General features: G+C 49.2%; 1 protein-coding gene across 1 annotated transcript in view; it reads right to left on the reverse strand.

Moving 5' to 3' along the window:
• The window catches only part of LOC126542433 (growth factor receptor-bound protein 14-like), a 221,745-nt gene that overhangs the window by 12,270 nt on the left and 186,142 nt on the right, over positions 1-23,333 (reverse strand). The window contains exons 4-6 of the mRNA XM_050189497.3: positions 15,182-15,341; positions 880-1,010; positions 345-434 (exon numbers count right to left, since the gene is read on the reverse strand). Coding sequence (XP_050045454.1) covers positions 345-434; positions 880-1,010; positions 15,182-15,341 — 381 coding nt within the window. The remainder of the gene's footprint in view (positions 1-344; positions 435-879; positions 1,011-15,181; positions 15,342-23,333) is intronic.

Genomic DNA, 23,333 nt, shown 5'->3' on the forward strand with positions numbered 1-23,333 from the left:
ACTCTTCGCAATAATGTTGACGAAAGTTTCGGAAGTGAAGAGTCTCGGAAATTACGGACTTCGGATAAAACGGACGTTTTTTGTCGGTTTATCAGGGTCCGTTGTAACGAGAGTCGACTGTGTGTGTGCGTGTGTGTGTGTGTACGCGCGCGCGCGTGTGTGTGTGTGAAGAAATCCATATCGTTATGAAAGTCTTTCAACATGGATTTCTTCAAACAATTAAAGTTTCCAGGCACTCTTATCTTTCAAATATGTGCATAAAACATGCCCATTGCTCTGCCAAACTCCTATGACTACTCTAACGTTTGTTCAAGTGATGTTCTACAGTAATGTGGCTAGCATACCTGCAGGGTTATCAATTTTGCAAGATCGGTTGACTCTGCCAGGCAGTCAAGCTGAGGCCCTAGATCCACCATGTCCAGAGAGAAGAATTGCTGGGAAATGGAAGGGAGCAACAGAAAGAAAGTGAAAACAGAGATGAAGCGATGCCAGCAATGCTTACTTAATTTCAGTAGACACCGTAGAGAGTGGAAAATGCTAGGCTGCAAAATAAATTGGCCAACAGTGCACAGCAAGTACCATATACTGAATGTAGAATCTGATTACCTACTGCACAGGTGCAAAGAAAGGTTAACACAAGAGTGGCAGAAACTTTTTTTTGTTGTTGTTGCTTACATTCTAAAAAGCTGACTGAATTTGTTCAAGTACTACACGGGGTGCCAAAGTAGATGTCAAGCAGCCTTAAAAAATAACCATGCTTGATGTTGTGCCAAAAGTTGTTAACATTATCAGCGGCGCAGTATGCAGTGAAAACGACAATGCAGTGTGTTGCGCAATGCATAGTGCTGAAATATCTGCAACGAGGAGAAAGCAACTCACCAGGGGAGTATTGAAGAACTCATATTTCCTGAAGTCTTGCCGGAAGTAGAAATTGTTCCCACCGTGCTCCTTGTTCTTTCCCCAGGATGCGTACACTTGGAGGACCTCTTCGTGGTCTTCGAGGCTGCGTTCTGTGAAATGAAGAATATGGCATATTAGATATTAGCAGTCATATTCACGGTGACGGTGGTCAATTTGTGCACATAAATTTATATCTAAACAAACAAACAAAAAGAAAGCTGCCGAGAAAAGAATAACCAGAGGCAAGCAATTAACTTATTGCCACCATTGGAAAGTTGAACCTATGTGGCACTAACTTGGGAACAGTATGTCCAAATGTGGATCTTACATGTAGCCCCAATAACCAGTTTTACCATGTTAGACATGTCTATAATGCGGCCATAAGTTGGACACCTATGTGTCGATACAAAAGCAAGACCAAAAATTTCCAATAACTGTTCAACTTTTTTTTTTTTTTCTAACTGTCAATTTCCCGCTCCTTTCCCTCGCATCTCCCTATGGCTGTCCCGAAGGTCTCGATTCCAAATTCTGTTACGGCCTGCGGAAATGAAACCAGGATTTTAATTTCATTTCCGGAGTTTCTAATATTGCGCCGGAACGAACGCACAATTAAACAACGCAACTATATCAAAACATCCATACGGAAAATTTTCAGAGGTGGGCATAGCGATAACTTTCCATCCAAGCGGAGGAAGTTTGCGATTTCAGGCAAGATCGCCGCAGTGGCGTTGGAAGTACTACGCATGTTTCGTCTAGATTACCCGAGCACCGATCGCATCAAGCGATGCAAGCTAACGGACAATCAAAAACGCACGTCCTTTTTTTCTCTTTTTTTTTTCCTTCCCGCTAACCACACACAGCCATCCTCGCTGATTCCCTCCAGACCAAATAAAGTAAATCTACTCACTGCTGCTCGTTAAAACGCCGACAAGAGAACTTCCGGCGAGCCGATAACGGTACCGGGCGAAGCATGCGATGTGAGCGCTGAAACCGCTTCGCGCTCGACGGCCAGGTAGGTACACGCGCGCGCTCCTCCGCAACCAGCTGTCGCCAAGCGCCCGAGCAACGACGGCAATGTGGCGATGTATGCGAGTGAAGAGATGAGAGGTCCCACACGGCGGGCGACACGCGAGATTTGTCGCCCGGTAAATGGCCGCTCGACGCCACCGGGGAAGCAGGAGGGGGGGGGGGGGGTGAGGGCACCTGGGCTGACGTAATGCGAGCGACACCCCTTCTTGCTCTCGGCCACCTTCGGCAGCGCGGACGGAGAGACCTCGCGAACGCGGCAACGGCCGCGGACGCCGCCGCCGCCGCGCAGTCTGCAAGGCTGCGATGATCTTCCCAGCCTCCTTCACGGCGGCGTGCCCCCAGCACCTCGACGTTGCAGCCTCTCTCCCGCTCCTCGCGTTCCTTCGTTTTCGCAGATCTCTCTCTCTCTCCCCCGGCCCCTCCACCGCAGAGCAAGCACACGTGCGTTTTGCTCTCCACTCGCCACGTCGCAACCGACCGCCGGCGCGAGCCCCGCAGAACACGCCTACGAACGACACAGCGCTGCGCGTCTCGAGACCCGGCCCATAAAAACGCTCTGTGGCGGCGACGGCTGGAATGCGACGGCATTTGTGTGACTGCTGCCACGCAAACGCAGCCCTGGCCGGTGGATCGAGTAAGATGCTTGCCTCGATCTTTGCGGCGAAATATGGGTGGTATGGTCCGCCAGTAGTCTCAACTAGCCGCAAAAGTGAAAGGAAATGACCTAGGTAATGAAATCTTACGCTTGGCGGCACTCGTCTGGTACAAGTCGCTATGTACCTGTTCGTCATAAAACGTCGTTCTAAATAGGTATGTTCTTAACAGAGGCACTCACAGCAGCCGGAATTTGACATGAAAGCCTAGACACTAATCTAGCGTTAATTAACACGTACGTCTGCTTAACGCTACGTCTCGGCTGATCTCTTCCCAGGAAATAAGAGAAGTAGTGGCTTTTTTCGGAGTGAATACCGATGAGGTACGCCCCTAACTGTGGACGGCTCTGTAGATATCAACTAAGGGAATAAAATCTCCACCTATATATATAAAGAAGCTAGCGCGGAAGAAAGCCGCGACTGCCATGAATGAGCCGGAAACTCAGGGACAGTCGAAAAGCGATCACTTCAAGCCGTGATCGAACCGAACGCGGAATTACGGTGTTGCATGGCTTATTCGCAAGAGAGCGACAAGTTGCATCAGCTGCGTCGACTTCTCTCTCATGCCTCGCTCATACAGCCAACTTTTACCCCTGTCAGATGATTAATATTAAATCGCTACTAAATTATGTATGAAAGCCAGCTAGATACTATGTCGATATTTTATGTATTAAACGACGAGAAAAAAGAAGGAAAAGTGGGATGGAGGAGGGGGAGCTGCGCTAGAATCTGGAGCAGTGGCCCGACGTCCCTTATTCGAACGTTTGTATACGGACATTTTGACGCTCCCTTAGATGTGGTAGCTCCGACATGGCATAAGTGAAACTTGTTGCGGTTCGTGACAGGAAAAGAAAGGAAATACACTCATCGCATTTTTGTCCAAGTTATACAGATACCGTTGCGACCCACAACTAATTACAGTCAAAAAGCTTTACCATTACGTACCATGTAGGCTGAAATTTCCGAGCCCACGCAACCTTGACAAGTAACTATATTATGTTTTTTTTTTCCCGGTTCACAGCAGATGTATACCGGTTTCGCCTGCCGAAAACACATTTTTCCCGAGCCATCTGAGAGTATATGATGTCATCACTTCAGAATGTGACACCACAAAACGGGCCCCTCCATCACTTCGCTTCGAAGCGTCCCCCTCCTTTCGTCTCATAAAAACAGATAATGGGGAAAGCGAAAATGACGGTTGTGGAAATAGAAGAATTAAATTACGGCGTTTATCGTCCCAAGGCAACTCAATGGTTGTGATGAACGAGAAGAAGGGGGGCGGCGGGGGGGCGATTCTTGTTAGTCACAACCATAAGAAGTCAACAGATAATGTACCGAACGAAAGGACAGGGGCAATAATTTGTTGTTTTATATAGTCACGTGGAAAAGAAGTGAATGCGGGCGAAAAAAAAAAAAAAGAAAGGAAACCTTACTACCGGTGGGAGCGGAACCTACATCATCCGCCTTTACGGTCGCAATGCTTTGCCATTGGGCTACGATGACCGACCGTTCCCAAGACCGCATTCTTGAGTATTTGCGCAGTACGTGTAGACGATCTGACCCTGCGAGTGTTGAGCCACTCAAGGTCATGGCGGCCGCTTATGCGGCGCATCGTTTGGACCGCATGGCGTCACCCAGTACGTGGGATTTTGGGGGTGCGAGAGACGCCGCACAGCGGATTAATTTCGACCACCCGGGGCTCCTTATTGTGCGCCCGAACACCGGTACAAGGACGTTCTTAAGTTTCACCCTCACCCCTGCAAATGCGGCTGTCGCAGCCGGGAGTCGAACTCTCGACCTGGAGCTCAGAATCGGAGCGCCATAGCCACTGAGTCACAGCAGCCGAGTGTGGACAAGAAAGGAGTCGTTACCATGGGGGGACAAGCGAGAGCACGGAAAAAGGCGAGGAGGAAAGTATAATCGAAGGCGGCAAGGCCGCCAAAGAAAGCGGCGGAGCGCGAGTCAACACCGTGCACCTCGATGAAGACGGGCGGCGATAAACTTTTAATGAGTCACGCGCCCTCTGGAGCCTCTCAAGGCTAATTAGCATGGCACCCACGCGCACGGCTATCGCCTTTGGAAAGCCGAAGGGGGGAGAGAGAGGAGGAGAGAGTCCCGTGCTCGCCACTTGAAAGGTGGTGTGTCGACACACCCGTGGTTTAGGAATGCCCGCAAAGAGCGACCCGCTCCTAGTAGTATACCACTAATGTCAGGTGGCTGAGTACACACAAAGACGATTACGTGTAATGTGCATAGCATGACGTAACGTGCAAAAATTTAGTCGCCGCGTATAGACAAATTGAATATACCACACCAACTACCGAGCCGCTTGGCGGTATCTTTAGCGACAACTGCTTCTTGCCATGAACGCGCTTCCTCGCTTATTTTCCTCACTTTGTTAGACCGGTAAAAGCATGCCGCCGCTTTACAATGATCGGAGTTGATATAACGTAGTTGTTAAAACGGTATTAACCTCTTAAAGCCCGATTTCTTTCCGACGAAAAAAAAAAAAAAAAGAAGCATTCAAATTTCAGTTAGAAATATTAGTATGCGAGGTAAGAGCATCGAAAATTATCCTCACACCATTTGCTACCCCGGGTTATACTTGTAGAATCGGAAAAAAAAAAAAGATAACTCGCAGAGGCATTTAGTACAAAACAATGTCTTTATTTTCAATGTCTTTTTCGCATTGAACAAAGTCAGACTTGGCATGGTGAACCAACCATCTTGCATCTCACGGCATTCTGTAAAACAGCTGGTATTGCAGGGATGGCGACTTCAATTTTATGCGCCTGAATGGATGCATGTTTTTTGGAGTGCTGACCCTCATTGAAAGCACCCTGCGCAAAGCGTTGTTTTCCGTTTCAGACATGGCGACATGCTGACGCATTTTTGCTGGATGACCAGAAATGACGTTCCGTTCAGATTTATAAGCTAACGATTCGGTATGTCGGGGAATCGCGACATCAGGCTAGAAGAGGTTCAAAGAGAGCACAGCGAAGCGCGAAGGATGCTATATGGTGTGAATGGCGCCAAATAACCGCATCCCATTCTACGATGCCACGGGGCACTTATCCGTATTTTGCGGGCTTTCTTTCAGGCTTGGAGAATTATCTTTTATGTAACACATATTGCGCAACAGAAAGCTGGATCAGGAATTTTTCGGGATGGTCTACGATTTCGCTCTGAATATATTATTTGAGAAGTTGATTAATAATAACTGGCTACGTAATTAGGCGAAATAAAATAAATAATAGTCTGAATCGCTCCAAGCGACAGCACGCATTACCTTGGTTCTGTCCAGCTACGCAGTATGTACTCTATATATACGTTTACATTTTGGCACAGGTAACGTGGGACACTCCGTACAGAAACAATGCAGCTGCACGCGGCTGTATTCCTGCACAGAACAATTACGTCATTACGACTTCTCCACAGCGCACCAGCTGCAAGCCTATATACGGCAACACACGCTCGATATATATAGAAAACGATTATAAGACAATGCTCCCGTGCAATCACACAGTCGGGCAAAGAGACGACAAAGCTTGGAGCAGATCGGCTCGAACAGGCACACCGATTACGTATATGGTTCCAGCGGCGACGACGACGATGATGATAATTGGAGTTTATTGGCGCAAGGGCCAGAAGGGTTCCAGCGACGAACTTGCGTGGGCTTGCGGGTTTCGCGGTATGCGATGAGCCAAGGATAATACCGTATGGAGCTGCTTATAGAAAGAAGGAACGGTTTTGCAGATTGCACGATGAAATAGATTGTACGGAGGACGCTGTGGATACATGACTATAACAGCGACACTGCCCTTGAAATCCGGAAGGAACAAACGGGCACGTAACACAAGTGCAATCGGACGACCGTGCGCAGGAAATAAGAACGCTAAAATGTGGCGTCACAAAATAACCGGAGGTCGATCAGAGGAGCGAAAACAGGGGAGCAGCAGGAAACCCGCTTATAACGAACTACTCGATATACAGGACAAGCTAGCGTACGATACGTACAGTACGAAACAATCCGTGAACTGTTTTCATCAATCGCCAGTCGCCGCTGCCACGTCGTAAGAGGTCCACAACTACTACTACTACTACTACTACTACTACTACAATTATTATTACCGAACGAAGAGGGGATCGTATTATGCGACGTCATAGCCAACCTGTAGCCGTCGCCCCTCCTTTTTCACAGCTAGCAGCTACACTCTTCGCAATGCCCCGCAGTCAGTCGTTACGCGACACGGAGGCAATTAAACACGATTACGTTCTCAGCCCTTGGCCGGGCGTTGTCGTTGAACAGTACGCGTCGCGTTTCCGTACACGTCCGTTGCGACGAAGACATCGGTGCGGAGAGATTCAGTTTACCGAATAACCGCATACACTCACTGAAACTCGCAATCATGACGCCCGACCGCATTCGAGGCGTGCAGCTTCCGCGCGGGAAGCGCACGACTGACTGAAAGCGCACGACCGCAGCCGCTTTCGACGAGTACTTTAGATTAATGAGAAAATATGGGCGAGCGCGGTAGAAGGAGGATGCAGAGACAAAAAGGTAAACGCTCTATAGGGCACAGAATAAAGAGGAGGAGGAAACATCGAGAGCATACTGTCGCCGCAGATGGCCGTATAAGTGAGTAAGAAAAAGAAAGATCACGCTACTACGGACGCCTATATAATCGACCGTGCCGCGGGAATAATTTATAACGCTTAATTCACAGCTGCAATGCCCAGGCACCGGAAGGAGGCCGCCCTGCATGCAGAGGCGCACGGACGTGCCCGCTCGCAAGTGTTGGACCACGATTTTGTAGTGATGCCTTTTCCGATGCCATTCCTTCCATATAGCGCTTCGTCAGTGGTTACTGCAGTAACCACTGACGAAGCGCTATATAGAAGGAATCAACGGGATCAGACGACCGTCAACACAGAATTATAAGAGTGCCATATAGAATCGATCTTGTGTGATGGGGGATATTATAAGCGCAGGTCAATATGCAAACAGCTTTTACGAACGAAAGTCTTTGTGAATTCAGCCCTAATTCCCCTGGTCACGAATTAGAGCGGAAGGCGTCGCTACATTACACCGACCGTGATTATTCCGTCGAAGGAGCCACTGCATATATCGTCGACAACATAAATAAATAACGGGAAATCCTCCTCCGATTTTGCCACACTCGGCATTCTGGATTGTCGAGGACGGACTTTATCCGGGAACCGAATAAACGATATATACCGTGCCACCATATTTCGCTGCTGTACATAGAGCGCACGTTGCGAGTCTGAACGAGTTGCTGAACAAGCGCGCTTACATATATCGAGCGTGTATAGATACACGGCCCCTAAATCCGGCATTCTGAAATCTCTCTAAAGCGCGGCAGCCGTTGGTCGGGAATCGAACCCGCATGCACCGTTGTCAACAGAAGAAGGCCGCTTCTCGAAACGATTTTGCTATGAAGAGAGGCTGAATGTCGCTACAAAGCCCAAAACGTCTCAAGGCCAAAGAGATAGCACATCGCACAAGCAGCGCCGCTATGCAGAAACCGACGCGCAAGCTAGCGTCGACAAACCGGGAGACCTCTGGTGCAGAAAGAAAGAAAGAAAGAAATAGCGAACAGGGCGGCGCCTGTCTGTCAAAAGCCTCGCAATCGCTGGCGCGGTGCCGGAAAAGAATTGCACGAGCGTACGCGCCGGAATCTCGGCGGCGCTGACCCACGCAAAGAAAGCCGCACGTCTTTGACCTCTCCTCGCGGTGGATATTACGTGAGTCGGCGCTCGTAGCGCAGTCTGCTGCTGCCTGTGCGAGCGGCGTACGTATGCAAGCTAGGCTGGATCCACCGACAGCGGCGTTCGAAGCAAGGCTTCATCGCTTGACTGCATGCATATATATATATATATATATATATATATATATATATATATATATATATATATATATATATATATATATATATATATATATATATATATATATATATATATATATATAGAGAGAGAGAGAGAGAGAGAGAGAGAGAGAGAGAGAGTTCACCAATATTCACTGGCAGTCTGAACATTCCTTGCCGCCGTTAAGAAAAGAAAATAGTCGTGCGAGGGTGTCCCTTGTCCTATACAGGAGACATGCGCGGACAATCCCTGTGTACAATGCATGCTACTATAATAATAGCACCTTCCTCAAACCACATGTAAGAAAAAGGCAGCGTCAAGGCACGCGCGCATTTCCCGTATCGATGTTTCAGTCGAGACACTCGCCATACACATGCCTCGACTGACGTGATTCGCTATATGACGCCTGAATAGCAGGGTGGCTTTGAGTGGTGACGTACTGACGATCGGAATTATTCTATTGCGAAAAGGATCGTTACGTGCAAGGTAGATCGAAGCTCCGCCAGCGCTGCAGAGCACGCGTACGGCGCTCGGGCTTTCAATCAGAGTTCTCGCGAAGAATCCACAGTTCTCGGTGCGTCCTGGCTACCCGTCTAACAGATTCATCTTTCTTTATAAACAAACGCACAGGCGCAGGGATCTATATGAATGTCCTCACAGCGCTGCGTAAACCTAAGCAGCCAGAAATTCACCGCGGCATGCCATCGACAAAAGCTGCAAAGAAGATCGTTCTACTGACCAGCCATCGGACTACCTCTTCTGAAGCAGAGGAACAACAATAACAAACAAACAAAAAACGACCTTTCGTTGCCACCCTACAATACGTTGCCTAAAACATACCTACAAATTTACGAAGCTTCGGGGGAAGAAAAAAAAAAACGCGCTATTCTGCCCGAACCTCACCGCTCACTCAACACGGAATAAGCACATGTCCTTCGCAAAGTTCAAACTAACACTTTCCTCACCCCACTAATGCACTACAACTTCGGATGGCGTAGCACAGCTCAGTGCCCCAACTGTCCGGAGATAAGGGCAGGTACAGATCCCATACTGTAATCATGTAACACTGCCATTGCCTCCCATCATTTTCCTTCCCTTCCTTCCTGCAGTACTTGGCTTCACTCGGGCCCGGCGGATCAACAACGATCCTTAGGTGAGCAAGCGCTCTTCTTCGCTGGGCCTTAGTGCTGGCCTTAAATTAGGGAAACAACAGCACACACTTATTTCCTTCTTTCTCTTTTTAGAGTTTTCCCTGGGGACACACATCCTAGGAGATGCACACGCCTTTATACGCAGCACTCGATCAGCAGCAACTATGGAATAGCACAAACTGACAAGCAATACACTGTTGTTCGATAACAGTGACTTTCCAGCGATTTTGTTGTTGCCGATTTCACCTGCTTCAGGAACTAGTCTGAATAAAGTTGCGCCATTCAGGCACCCCTCCGCGGCGTCCTTTAACGGTTATGGAAGACTTCCAAAGATATCGCCGGAGACCGACGAGCGATACTTTATCGCGAATAGAATTTTTTTTTTTTCGGGAAGCTTGACGAAACATTCTTAAAGGGCATAGAACTTGCCCGAATCCGTAAGCATTAAGGTGAAATCGGAAGAGTTAGCAGGTATGCTATAAAGCATACCCGATAGCTGCTTCTTTCGTCACAAGGAGGAAAAAGCGAATCCCGTAACGTGGAAGTTGTAAAGAAAGCCTGAGTAACAAGAAGGACATTGTGCAAGCTCCGAGTCGAAATAAAATGTCGGCGAAACAACTGCACGAATCCATCCACGGCTCGCAAAGTTCGAGGCAGCCTCCGCACGCTGCGATCGCGTCGCGCTGCTACACCTGCGGCCTCCTCCGTTCTTTCCAACAAACTCTTACAACAGCTGCAAAAGGAAAGAGCAAAATTTCACTACACTTTCGGAATCTTATCGCCAACATGTTGCCCCTTTTAAAGCGCGGTAAACTTTTGTTAACCTTAAAATGCCGTTCCGCAAAATTTATTAACCTTTACACTCCCCCCTTCCCCCTCCCCACCAGTCCTTCGCCGCAACTGTGCTTGTTTGCTCCACAAACAAACTTAGCAAGGAGGGGAAAAAAAAAAGCAAGCAAGCAAGAAAAAACAAAAACAAAAACAAACGGAAAGCTCGTTTCTGTTCTGTTCGGGCTGTGTTGTCGCAACGCCCTATGCGGGCAGCGAAAACCCATCTTCGGACCCCAATTTGGAAGACAGCCTAACGCAGGCACTCTCTGTAAGGTCGTTTAATTGCTTTTCGTTTTCCTTCCACTGCAGAGGAGCGTAGTGGGAAGAGGAAGCCAACTTCATCTGTCCACGGACGGCGAGTGCGCAAGAAAATCCTTGGCGTGTTTCCACCTCCCCCCCCCCCCCCCGTTCTTTCCAATCTCCTTCAAACTGTTTTCCCAACGTCCTTCCGCGTGAAGAAAGCCCTTCAAAGCTCCGACTTCCAAACTTCGACGCGAAGGAAGCTTATACGATGCATAAGCCGGGCTAAAGCATGCAGCACGCAGCAGCAGCAGCTGCAAAGAGGAACGACGGAGCTCTGCGGCTACTGCTGATCGGGCATGTGACTTTGGCAGGAGACGGAACGGGAAGCCGCCGCAGCTGAGTGGCAGGTTCTTTCTCTCTCTCTCTCTCTACATGTAAACGGGGAGGAGGACGAGGAGGCAGGGGAAAGTGTTGCGTGAAGAGCGCGAGCCGCTTCGGCGAGCGTTTGCTGTTTTTAGTGGCAAAAGCGAACCGGGCGGCGCCTCCGCAGGCAGATTATAAACAGAGCGGCTTTTAAGAAGGAACAGACCGCCACCAGTGGAAAACGGAAGAGGCGTTTTCAATACTCGACGGCGCTGCAGGAGAGAGGAACGCGGGAAAGCGCGCAAGAGCATGGCGGATAACACTACTCGGGCTTTTTTACTGCTGCGCGCTGTTCTATGCCTATTTTCGCTCAGTGCCTGCGGCGAACGTGGAAGGCGGTCGGTATTCGAAGCTGCATCCTTGCGTTGCTCTTTTCTGTTTTATTATTATTTACCTTCTACCCAGCTTCGACTTGTTGCTAAGCGAAAGGCTGGCTCCTTCGCCGCGGCAGTCTGGTGGGACGGCGAGGGAAACATCTGCCGCTCATTGAGATCGCGAACACTTAACGACTGGAATAAAATTTTATGGAGGCTGAATGAATGCAACTCACGCGATAATTCAACGCAGAGAGAGAGAGAGAGAGAGAGAGAGAGAGAGGCAAACAAAAACGGTTACGGTTGTATAGGATGACTAGTTCTCGAATTTTGCTCGGCGCAACGGTTTTAAAGAAAATAAAAAAAAGAATAAAAAAGAGGTAGAGTCGTACGCTTACACAAAGTAAAATTAGTTATTATAAATTTCGTCTAGCCAATGCATGCAATCACATGCTAGAGAACGAGATGCGCATACGCTGCAATATTACACAAGGAATTTGATTCCCCCACCCCTACCCCATTTTGCTGCCAGTTGTCACATATATATATTAGCATCCCATTCACTTGGTAAGCGTCGCAATAACTATCGATACGTATACTAAATTACTAAATATACGACAATACACCAACTGTTTGGCTCGAAGGATCTGCTCAACCTGGTCAACCGAGTGAGAAGGGCAGCTATATAATACCCCTGCCACACGGGCACCCGCAAACTCAATTTGACGTTCGTCCTCATTATCTCGAAGGAGATGCACTCGGTGTCACACGGTCGCCCTTCCGCCGAGGCAGTTCAACGGACATTTTGGCCAAGGGAGATCGGCGATCTCCTTCGGCAGCTGAATTAAGGGAGTAGTATACTCTCGTGCCCATATTTGTTGTTGGTTGCAAAACTGGTAGTTTGTTTGTTGTTTGGATTAAAATTAATGTTGCGTGTGTTCAGAACGTTTCTATTGAATTAAATAAAAGTTAAGCCCTATTCGGCAACAGTTTGCTCGCTGCTGCACAGTACTCTCGACGGCCGCTTGTCGCCATGTTTTTCTTGTCTTTCAGGGCGTTTGCATGAACCCGACAACCGACTCGACCCGACTATCGGGTCGAGTCGGCTCGTTGGGCTGGAATATGCCTGCCGAGTTCATGTATGTAAATGCTAGCCGGCCGGACTGAACAAGCGTCGAGTCGGGCTGTGTGTTAGCCCGACTGCATGGGGCATATAGGTTGACCCAGCCCGACCCGTTGGCAGCGTGCACGTAAAAGCGGACGGGTCCGGTCCGCCCTCCCCGAGACTTGCGCGGGAACACTGGGACCTCGTGATTTACGCGCCGGCAGCGGGAATACAGTATAGTATCTGGACAAGGACAACACATATCACTGTGCGTGCAGTGCAACCTCATCGTAGCGATAAGACCCACGAAATAGAGCTGTTGCAGACGGCAGCGGGTACCGGAAGCAACAGTTCGAACGCGTTCGTGTCTCAGCTCGCGACGCTGTGTGCCGTCGTTGTCCAGACTCGCCAGAAGCGAGCTCACGTAAACGCGGTCGCGTCGGGCTCGGTCAGCACGATTTCCGATTCGACCCGCCGCTCGCGTCGGGTTCATGTAAACGCGGCCTTTGTCGTGCTAATCGCGCAGTGGTCGGTGTGGTCTCCCCATGACTGACACCCGCACAATAGACCAAATAAAAAGGAAAACTCAGCAGACCGCCGCACACGATATGCTGCGTTTTAGTACAGCTTGCAGCTGTTCGGGGTGCAGAAAGCAGAGTCAACTCGGCAGAAAACAGAGATAAGAACAGGGTGGCTGGCGTCGCTGTCATCGCTGCTATGTTTAGCGAGCGCACTTTGACTTTTAACGAGGTGCACTTTTTTTTTGCGTCAAGTATATTGAATAATATTTTTATGGAAGGGGCGTTAACTATAGTAGCTACGAGCGTAATTAGAAGTTACATTCTTGTACAAAAAACCAAACACCGCTTAATACGCCTCTGGCGGCCACTTTTATAATACCCGTGTGACGCGGGTATTATAAAGCCCCTGGAATCCTGGACTGAGGGGACCGTGCATCGATCCACTGCAGGGCGGAGGAACTAACTACGCTCGTGTGCTCTTTTGTATAGTTTATTCTCTCTTTTCTCCTAATGAGAGTTTCGCAGATAACACAATTCTGACTGCAAGACGTCCACCTTCGTATACATGAGATGCAACGACAAACCACAAGCCCGCCGATCTCTCAATACCTTTGGGCGCGCAGAAATGGACGTTCCAACAAAAAGCGCCGCATGTGCTTAAGTATAAGCGCACATAATCACGATGAATAATGCCTTACAATACATTACGCGGATAATTTTTAAAGTCACCGCATACGAGGACTTGACGATTAAAATTTTTTTGCCAGATATGCTGCGTGGCTAGAAGGAAAATAAGGGAAGCACCACCGCAATGCACATTGCGCCGGTATTCGTTTCGCAGTTAGATACGTCGAAAACTGCTCAAATTCCGCGCCAACGTTGAACGATTTGGAGAGAGGTGCTATTTTCTGCAGCTAGAGTCCCTGGAAATGCCCTATAAACATGTGTGGTTTGACTTGCCCCTACGGTATTTCCATGTGGACGTCAACATGTATACAATTAATTTGATTTGTAGATTTTTGTATTATTTGCTTGAGGTTTATCTTTTACAGTATTTGCGTACGTGTGCATAGGTTTAGTTTTTATTGTGCATTGTGCACATCACTTCACGCGTGCGCATATAGTGCGCGCCTTTGGTCAGCTTTACTTCTTTTTTCTTTCTTTTCTTTTTAAACATTTAGGTACAACGCGTCTTAGGAGGCAGCTTTTAGTTGGAACGCGCAGCCTGGATCACGACATGCAGATGTCGTTTCGAGACCTCGACCGCACGCCTTTATTCACCGCTTCAAACGACCAGCGAGAAACGTGACGCTTACGCGAAAGAAAGAAAGAAAGAACAAGCACCCATGGAGACAGCGAACACATATGGGCGAAATACTGCTGTTGTCTGCTTTAGTTCGTTTATTTCGTTTTGCACGGGCAAGATAAATCGGAGAATTGAATGAATGAATGAATGAATGAATGAATGAATGAATGAATGAATGAATGAATGAATGCAAAAAGAATTATGCTGACGGTCTTCAAGGACAATTTTCAGAGTGCGTGCGACACGACAACCATGCGAAGGGTTTGCTAAAGCGGCTGCAGAAAGTGTCAGCTTCAAATTTGCCTGCAAATTGGAGAGCGACATAGAAGCGAAATGAAGAAGAGGTGAATTTTTAGAGAGAGCAAGGCAGTTTGGAAGACGTAGAGGGGCACCAGAAACAAGGAATGACGAGTAATAAATGGAGCACGGCGACCGACAATGCCGCATATATAAGCGCATCTTCTCCATTACTGAGCGAAAGCGAGGACTCACGGTAAAAGGAAATCGCGCGGAAATAGTAGCCCGACGCAGTAAAGCGCTAAGAAGAAATCTTCTGTACTCTTCGAGACGCCTACACTGAATAAAAAAAGAAGTGAGTCCTCAATCTCAGTACGGAACTAACGGTCCGTGAAATATCGACCACGCTCCTCTCTCGCCCTGTCCAATGCGCGAGCTCTCCTGCGGCGCCCATGTCAACAAGAGTCGCGAGGACAACAACGCGCCGATCTCAAGACTTGGACAACTTCTAATACACGTTTACGAGTAACAGTGGGTTGACTAAGTTTGAGTGGAGCCAATAGAGAGAGTGCTACTCACCGATCCTCGGCTCCGCGATCCTCTCGACGAGCGTCCAGGTGGGCGATCGGGCCACGTTCAGCTTGAGCGTCAGCAGATGACACAGGTCGATGCAGCGGAGGTTCTCCTCGACCACCATGCGCTGGGTGCCCCCGTCCGGCAGGTGGAACGTCAGCGCCGCCTGCGCACAGCCACGCGCGCACCGCAGGTAAAGAAAACGCGGTTGCTGCTGCTCTTGCTCTTCCCGCGGCCACCAAGCAACACACAAGCACAGCTCACACCGCGCCCCGTCACACCGCGCTCTCCTCTCTCCCCGAACGCAACAACGGCAACGCGACAAAACTTTCTCCGCAGGGTTTTCTTTTTTTTTTTACCTCTCTCACTCACTGGCCCTCGCCCACGCGCGTCTTTGGCACGGCGCGCTCTCTTTCGCCGCCTCCGGAGGAGAAGGAGCGAACGCAGCAGAGGCGCCCCGTTGGCTGAAGCGCCGGCTGGCTGCTCCTTCGTCGCTGTTGCCGAGGCCTCCCTTCTCCTGCCCTCCTCACTCGATAAGAGAGCGAGGAGAAACAGGATCGCGCCACCGCCGCAGCGATCGCGCCGGAGTTCCAGTGCGCACCCCACTCGCCTCATCCGGCCTGCCGGCTATTCTTCGACAGGACCTTTCCCCGATTTCTTTACAAGCGTCTCTCACTTACGCCCGCCGAGAGAAGCTCAGCTGCCCGGTGTAAGTCATTCGCAGAACAATTCAACAACGCTCGAAGTCGCTCACGCACTTTCGTTCGCGGAGCGTGCCTGAGCTCAGCCCGAGCGAAGTGCTTGGCTAGCAGACGACATTGCTTTCGCAGAGGGGAGCGCCGCGACTAGTCCAGCGCGAGCACGTGACCTGCCCGGCAGCAGAATTCGACAAGGCGACGCTCGCGCGCCGCCTGCTGCCCGGCAGCGCACGCGGGCACGCACACACTCGCACAAGCAACACAGCACTGCCGCCGCTCGCACTGCGCTTCCCCTTCTCCACGCCTTGCACTCCTAGGGAGCAACGGAGGGTGCAGGAGTCAATCCTTTGTGCGTGGCCCTCTCGCCGCATAGCCCCTCTTAAGATTTTATTGCTCCTCTTCCGACCTCGCAACTGGTTTGACAGTAAACGAAATTTAACCCTGACTGGTCGAACCGAGCGAACCGGCTGAGAGTCGTAAACCAGTGGTTTCTCTTTTTTCGCTCTCTCTCTCTCGCCAACTCCACCACGCCTTTCCGCTTTCTCTTTCTCGTTTTGGTTAAAAGCACCCCCCCCCCCCCCCCGACGGACGCTGCCATTGGACCGTGTCGTGCGATAGCAACGGCGTGAGCCAATCGTGAGGGGGCTGGTAATAACGAAGCCAACGTGAGAACAACGTCGCGAAAATATACGACTCAATTTAAGTATCCTCAACCACACCGCACAAGCTACGGCCACACAACATGCATTGAAAAGTTGCGGCCAGAGAATAAAAAAAATTTACATCTTTAACATAAAAGTTTTCGAACGCCAGTATGAAAAGAAAAAAAAAAAAACGCTGACAGACGCTAAATTATCGTTGAATTCGCGGCTGTCGTCTCGACAGCCGGGCGGTCAAATTTTTTGTCTTTTTCTACTTAATTTTTTCCTGTCATTAAGAAGCTGACTCGCGCACTTGCTCTGCACACTGCTGATGAGAAGGCGAACGGCGCGTTTAAGTGGCAGAAAAGATTCACCGCAATTATCTTCCCGCTCACGATTGCAGTCTTCGCCGCGGAGCTAAAAAAAGTCCCGCACATATTCATTAACGTGGACGGGCAGTCCTATTAAGACGAAACAAAGGTCTCCATGACACAAGAGACCGCCGCTTTCTGTGAATCCAAACCGACCGGGAATCGCCAGGCAGATAAAGGTAGACGAAGTCCAGAGGCGAGAAAACCGCCGCCACCACAAAGCCTACATAAAAGCTCTTTCATTCAAGGAGGGGCAAACGCTTTTTTTACCGAGTTGTTTCCGTGTCTCACACTTCTCCTGCATGTTAGCACGCGCGCGCGCGGGTAATCTCGAAGACTCTCGGTAAAAAAAACAAAGAAAAGGAAGCGAGCTCAGCAAGCAAGCATTCGCAATTCTGCCTTCCATGTTTATTATTCGTCAAGAACCCGCGCTCGGCGGTCATAACACGTCGAGCAGCTGGGTCTGGCAAGTTTCCAATCTAGACGTGAGACCTTTTATATCTCATTTCCTATAGCCGCGGAGCATGTTATATATACTATACACTGAGCACGCGGTTTGCCTCACAGCACGCGTAGGCAACACGATTGCACGTTCAAAGCTAGGGTATAAGAAACGGGGGTGTAATCGTGCCGCAAGGTCTCAATTCGCAGCGCTCGCTTCCTCTAGTTGAGCTATTTTTGACTCTGGTACGAAAAGAAAAACGCAATTTCAGGTGGCCGCGTCCTCTAACGTATACTATAAGCGATGCTAATGCAAAACGTGCCTGCCACTTCTTCGGAGTCGCGGTACAGTAACTGCTACTATATATGCTATATACTAGTGCGGTAGCTATAATTGGGAGGCCACAAAATAAACAGAGTGAAAGCTTATGACAAGGCGATGCCGACAGCCTTGGGGCCGATTACGCTCGAGCCGTCCATCGCCGCAAGCCGCACCGCACGCGTGCGGTCGCGCGAAATATTGCACGTATCAAACAATTTTGCACAAATTTCGGTTTACAATGTGTAAGGTATACACTGTGCACACAGTGTAAATGGTAATTTGTGCACAAGTGCTGGATGCGTGCAATTCTTCGCGCGACCGCAAGCGTGCGGTGCGGCTTGCGGCGATGGGCGGCTCGAGCGTAAATCGGCCCTTAGCCAAAAGGAACACGACAACCGCTCACTTCTTAACGAGCCGTAAACGGGGTAGCACGTATACGCGCAAACACAGAATACTATATATCGCTAGAGCAGAGGTCGCTGGCCGTAGCACTAAAGGGCAGCCATACATAGTGACGAACTGTTCTTGACAAAGACACAAGAAAATTAAAGATAAGAAGCTTTAAACAGGGAAGCTGCCCCAATGGCTCTCGGGCGGCGACGTGGTTGGCATCAAAGGTCAATCAATGAGCAGCCATGCAGCAGCGCAGCTTGCATCGTAGCCTCGAATTTGCTTCGAAACGCAATCATCAAGAGTTATCAAATCAATTTTACCGTGTGAATATATATCATAAATCCACACTTTAAGGATATTGATCGCACAAGAGCTCATTAGGCTAAGATGAATTTCAGCACCGGTTCTTATGAGTACGATCGTGCAGTACCGTTAGTTTCTTTCTTTCTTTAAAATGATATTTAAGGAACATGTGAAAAAGCTTGGGTATAGCCAGAGCTCCTTAAAAATGTATTAAGAGACTCTGGTGTATATAGCGAATGAATTGCACCGTTATAGTTTCGCATTTTCAAAGTCTTGGGTATTGGCAAAACAGAACCCTCGGACTACTGAAAGCTGCGATAACTCCCTTATATAAGCTTCGCTATGTCTCATGTATTAGTTGTTCGGAGCAAGAGCCAAGGTTTATTTATTGATTTTTTTTTACCATGCATAAAAAATCTGGGAGATCGATATTTTGTTTAAAATAATATTTTGTTGCAGACAATAAAGAATGGAAGTTGTTATCACCCATATTGCTAATGACAAGTCTGCTCACGTGATCACATTCAGCGACACAACCAACCGTTTCTGTTTACAGTAATGCACTGCGAAACACGTCTAATCACAGCGCGTATTAAACAACAAAGATGCATACGTTTTTAAGCACTGTTATTAGATGATCACAAATAACTAGCCATGGCCCGAACAGATGTATAGTGCAAATGACTTATGTAACTCGAAAAAAAAAGAAAAACGTTGGTTGACCAGGACACACAGGCTGCAAGTACCAATCGCAACAACGGTTAGTGTGCGCATCTAATCGTGCAGCGAAGCCGGCTGGACGTGGTTCGATATAAGCTTCTTCACAGCAGAGCGAAGACGGAAAGGCGACGAACGATATATGGTCACAGGCGGTAAATCGAATGGCGCACTGTGAGGCCAGCTGCATCAGCTAAAATATTTGTACATACAGCAGGCGACTTGGAATAAAAAAGATAAGTGGAATCGCAGACCGACTTTCTGCGCGGACGTTGCACAAGCACAGCCACCGAGCTTTGAGTATCGAAATAAAGCGGACAGCTGAAGCGCACGCGATCGCCTGTCTCAGTTATGTCTCTCTCTATTTCTCCGTAACGCAAACCTGATGGACAAGTTAGCGATGTCAAATGAAACGAACCAACGGCAACAGCACCCTCGATTGCGCTAATATGAATGCGATAGATTCTTTATATATGTAACGGTGCACATTCATGGTTTTAAAATCAAACAAGTTCCCCGAGACGGGCTTTATACGATGATTAGAACAATCAGAGTCAGCAGTAAAGGGAACAATAATGAGTCGTATTGATAGACTGCCATCCAGCACTGGCGAGTCGGCCGCTCCTATCTCAGGATTAGGAATTGGCAAGCCGGAAAAAAGGCGCAAGAAGCAATGACTGGTGGCGACACCGCTCCGAAGTTCCCGCACTAGCTTACCGTGACGTCATGGATTTGAATAGCGCCTCTCCCGGTCTAGTCAGTTGATTGTGGATAAGGAAGGACTACATTGCATCCTTAAAGAACCAAATACTCGGCTCGGCAATTGTTTATACGGAACTTCTTTTTGAGCCAGGTCAGCGAAAGCAGGAGAGGGAAAAAAAAAAGTTTGAAATCCGTGACGTCCCACTGACGTACAACGCCGCCGAATTCAGTAGAAGCGAATTCGAATGGAAGTTCGGTCTTAATTTTCTGCCGCAGTAATCATTTTTTCCCCCGTCTAGCGATGAAGACAGTTTTAACGGTATTATTATTTTAACGGTATTCTGTGCTATGTGCTCTCTCTCTCTCTCCCCCCCTTCCCCATCTTTCATCGCCCCCATCCCTCTCCCATGTGTAGGGTAGCAAGCCGGTTACGCTAAACTGGTTAACCTCCCTGCCTTTCCTTCTCTACTTTTTCCTTCCTTTAACGGTATTACATACTTCACCAGTCTAAATGTGATTTAACGTTCCAATCAAAATTTACAGCGGAATACGCTGACATAGACAGCAGGGAATTGGCAAACACACCGTTCCCTGAACATATGTCGTGTTTCCTGCTGGAAACCCTGCTCGCAATGAGCATCCCACTATATACAGCTCCGGCGGAAACCGTTCAGGCTTTTGCTCTTTGGCGCCCTTTTAACGAGCTGGTGTTCTTATTAAGCTTATTAAGCTTGCGTGCGCGAGTCGCCGACAGGACTATCGCACGCGCTGCCCACCAACCGCTCGCACGTGTGCTGTCGGCGCCGAACCGAGGGCGTGCGGTCAGGGCGCGTGACACGTCTGCGCCAGCTCACATGCACGACACAAAAGGACAATAGGGAGAACAAAAATGTCGTCGGCCTGCGCGTATTGCGCGTGAATGGGAAGAGAACAAAGAGGAAGAAGAACAACTCCGCGTGGCAAGCGGTATTTTAATGTACTAGCGGTTGTTAGAGGCAAAAAGAAAAAGGGGGGGGGGGGGGGGAGGGAGAAGGATTTTGCCGGCCGCACTTTAACTGCCTCGTCGACAAAGATCGACGAGAGAAAATATGGGGCATCAAAATTATGGGACAAAACAGCAGAGAGGGAAAGAACAGCGAGGCTAAGAAACGAGGCGCTATCCACAGTATTTACAACATCTACCAAAACAGCGGGAAGTTCGGCGCTGTGGGCATAGCGTTCGCTAATATATGTGCAGGTGCGGCAGGTGATCAATCCCTGACTGCTCCAGAAAGGTGCTCAGGCTAGTTTCGGGCGAGCCAGTTCAGAGAAAATGAGAGAGAGAGAGAGAGAGAGAGAGAGAGAGCCTACAACGCCACGCACCGTGAAGGCTGGAAAGAAAGAAAGAACGAACGAAATAGGAGCAGCGCACCTGCGTGGCGAACAAGGTCCCGCAAGCTGGCTCCGCCGAAGAGACGCGACGCAGAGACGCCAGAAATCATTAAAGAGAGTGAAAGAGAAAAACGCCAGAGCTGACAATTCCGTAAATGTGGAACACGCCGAAAGAATATTACCTTCCCGTTTTCGCTGTCCTTGTAATTGTTTACAACCTGTCTCTCCCTCCGATTCGAGTTGGCATGGGATTATTGCGTCAGGATGGCAGGCGAACACGAACGCCTCTGATCGGCACGTAACGTCGAAGCAAAGAAGACGAGAAAAGTTGCCCGAGAAACCACGCAATTGTAGGGACTAACAAAAAAAGAACAAAAGGAAAAGTAGACAGCGACAAAGGGAGGCTATTCTCGAAGAGAAAACAATAATAGGACGATAACTCGGCAGGGAACTGCCCATAAAGTCAGTGAGTCATCACAAGACACTCTCTCCAGCGCGGCGAAGTATATATCCAAAGAGAAAGCGAAAGAGGGAGGCGGCCGAGGAGAACGAAGCGGGTCATGTGTTCGCTCAGCTGCAGCGAGCCAGAGGAACAGAACAGCCGGCACGCCGTAACGGGAAACGGTTCCTCGAAAAAACGGATCGCGCTGTCGAAGTGGTGCGAAAGCACGCGAAAACTGAGCTGAGCTCCTCCTCCTCCTCTGGCGGAGGGCTTCCGCGCATCACATATACCTTCGATGATTGCCATTTCCGGGCGACACCGATCTCTCGGTCCCAGATATGTACTCATACATATCCAGGACTTCACGTTGCCCACGTTGCGCCGAATCTCATTCAGCAGATGCCTGTCGCGCAACTGTGTTAAAGTGCCCTAACTGCCATGGTACTCATGAGGCCTCATCGAATGATTGCCCGCGGGTGAGGAACGAGCGAGCAATACTTAAACGTATGGTACGGGACCATTCAACACACAGAGAGGCTGCCGCTACTCTCAGGCGACGACGACATCGGCACCGAAGAGCAGCACGAAGAGTCACGTCTACTGAAAGATATACACCATCTTCCGACAAAGCGGCTACCGTATCAACGCCAACTTCCACAAAGAGCGACAGTGCGAAAACGAAGACTGGGGCAACACTCTCGCCTCCTGAAGAGTGGCCTGCACTTCCACGAACACAGCCTGCCTCGGAGTCACATCAAAATGCGCCGCCCTCAATGACCCCACGAAGCGCGGATGGGCCGACGACTGAGGATCGCCAAGTCATAGTGATGCTGAAGTCACTTATGGACGCCATGCGCATTCTACTGAGCAGCATGAAAACCCCGTCGGCACAGAGCGCACTGCAGGTGCTGGACACCTTGAGTCCGGTGCTTGCGGCTCTAGGGTAAAACCACGGCCCGAGAGATGCCGTCGTTTCAAGAGGAAGTCAAGAATGCATCTGTCCTTCAGTGGAACGCCAGAGGGCTTAAGTCACGCATGCCCGACTTTAGACAATTTGTCTTTACGCACCAGTTCCCCATTATCGTGATTTGCGAGCCCAACCTGTCAGCTCCCATCAGACTATCCGGGTATGAGTGCTTCATGTCCTCTACCCACGGAGAGTGCAGCAAGGTTGTTGTGTTTATACGCCGTGACTTGACTTATGTACATCACCCAGTGCCTCCTGACGAGGCAAATCAATACGTTTGCTTAACAGTGAAAAAGAAAAAGCTCACGTTCACAATACTTGGAGCCTATTTATCTCCAGCAAGCCGTCTAGATTGTGAGCGCCTACGGGGAATTTTAACATCGACTCCACAGCCGTGGGTGCTCACTGGTGACTTTAACGCCCACCATTACCTATGGGGAAGCTCCAAAGTTAATTCTAGAGGCAGAGCGTTGGTGTCCTTTGCCTCTGAACGCGAATTTTGCTTGTCAAATGATGGAAGCCCTACTTATCTGCGTGGATCAGCGTATAGCAGCTGCTTGGACTTAACCTTCGTTTCACGTTCGCTTTCGAGAAGAGTGCACTGGTTTTCGGATTTAGAAACACGGGGCAGCGACCACATCCCAACCTATTTGAAGATCGAAGGTTTGACTAGCTCCAAGTCCTCCAGAACCATCCAGTGCACCGATTGGCCTAAATACAAAATAATAATGGAAGACTGTTGTCCTGACGGCACCTCGTGTAACCTACAGGGCGCGATAAAGGATGCCAT

Source organism: Dermacentor andersoni, chromosome 2, assembly GCF_023375885.2.
Source record: "Dermacentor andersoni chromosome 2, qqDerAnde1_hic_scaffold, whole genome shotgun sequence".
Classification (NCBI taxonomy): domain Eukaryota; kingdom Metazoa; phylum Arthropoda; class Arachnida; order Ixodida; family Ixodidae; genus Dermacentor; species Dermacentor andersoni.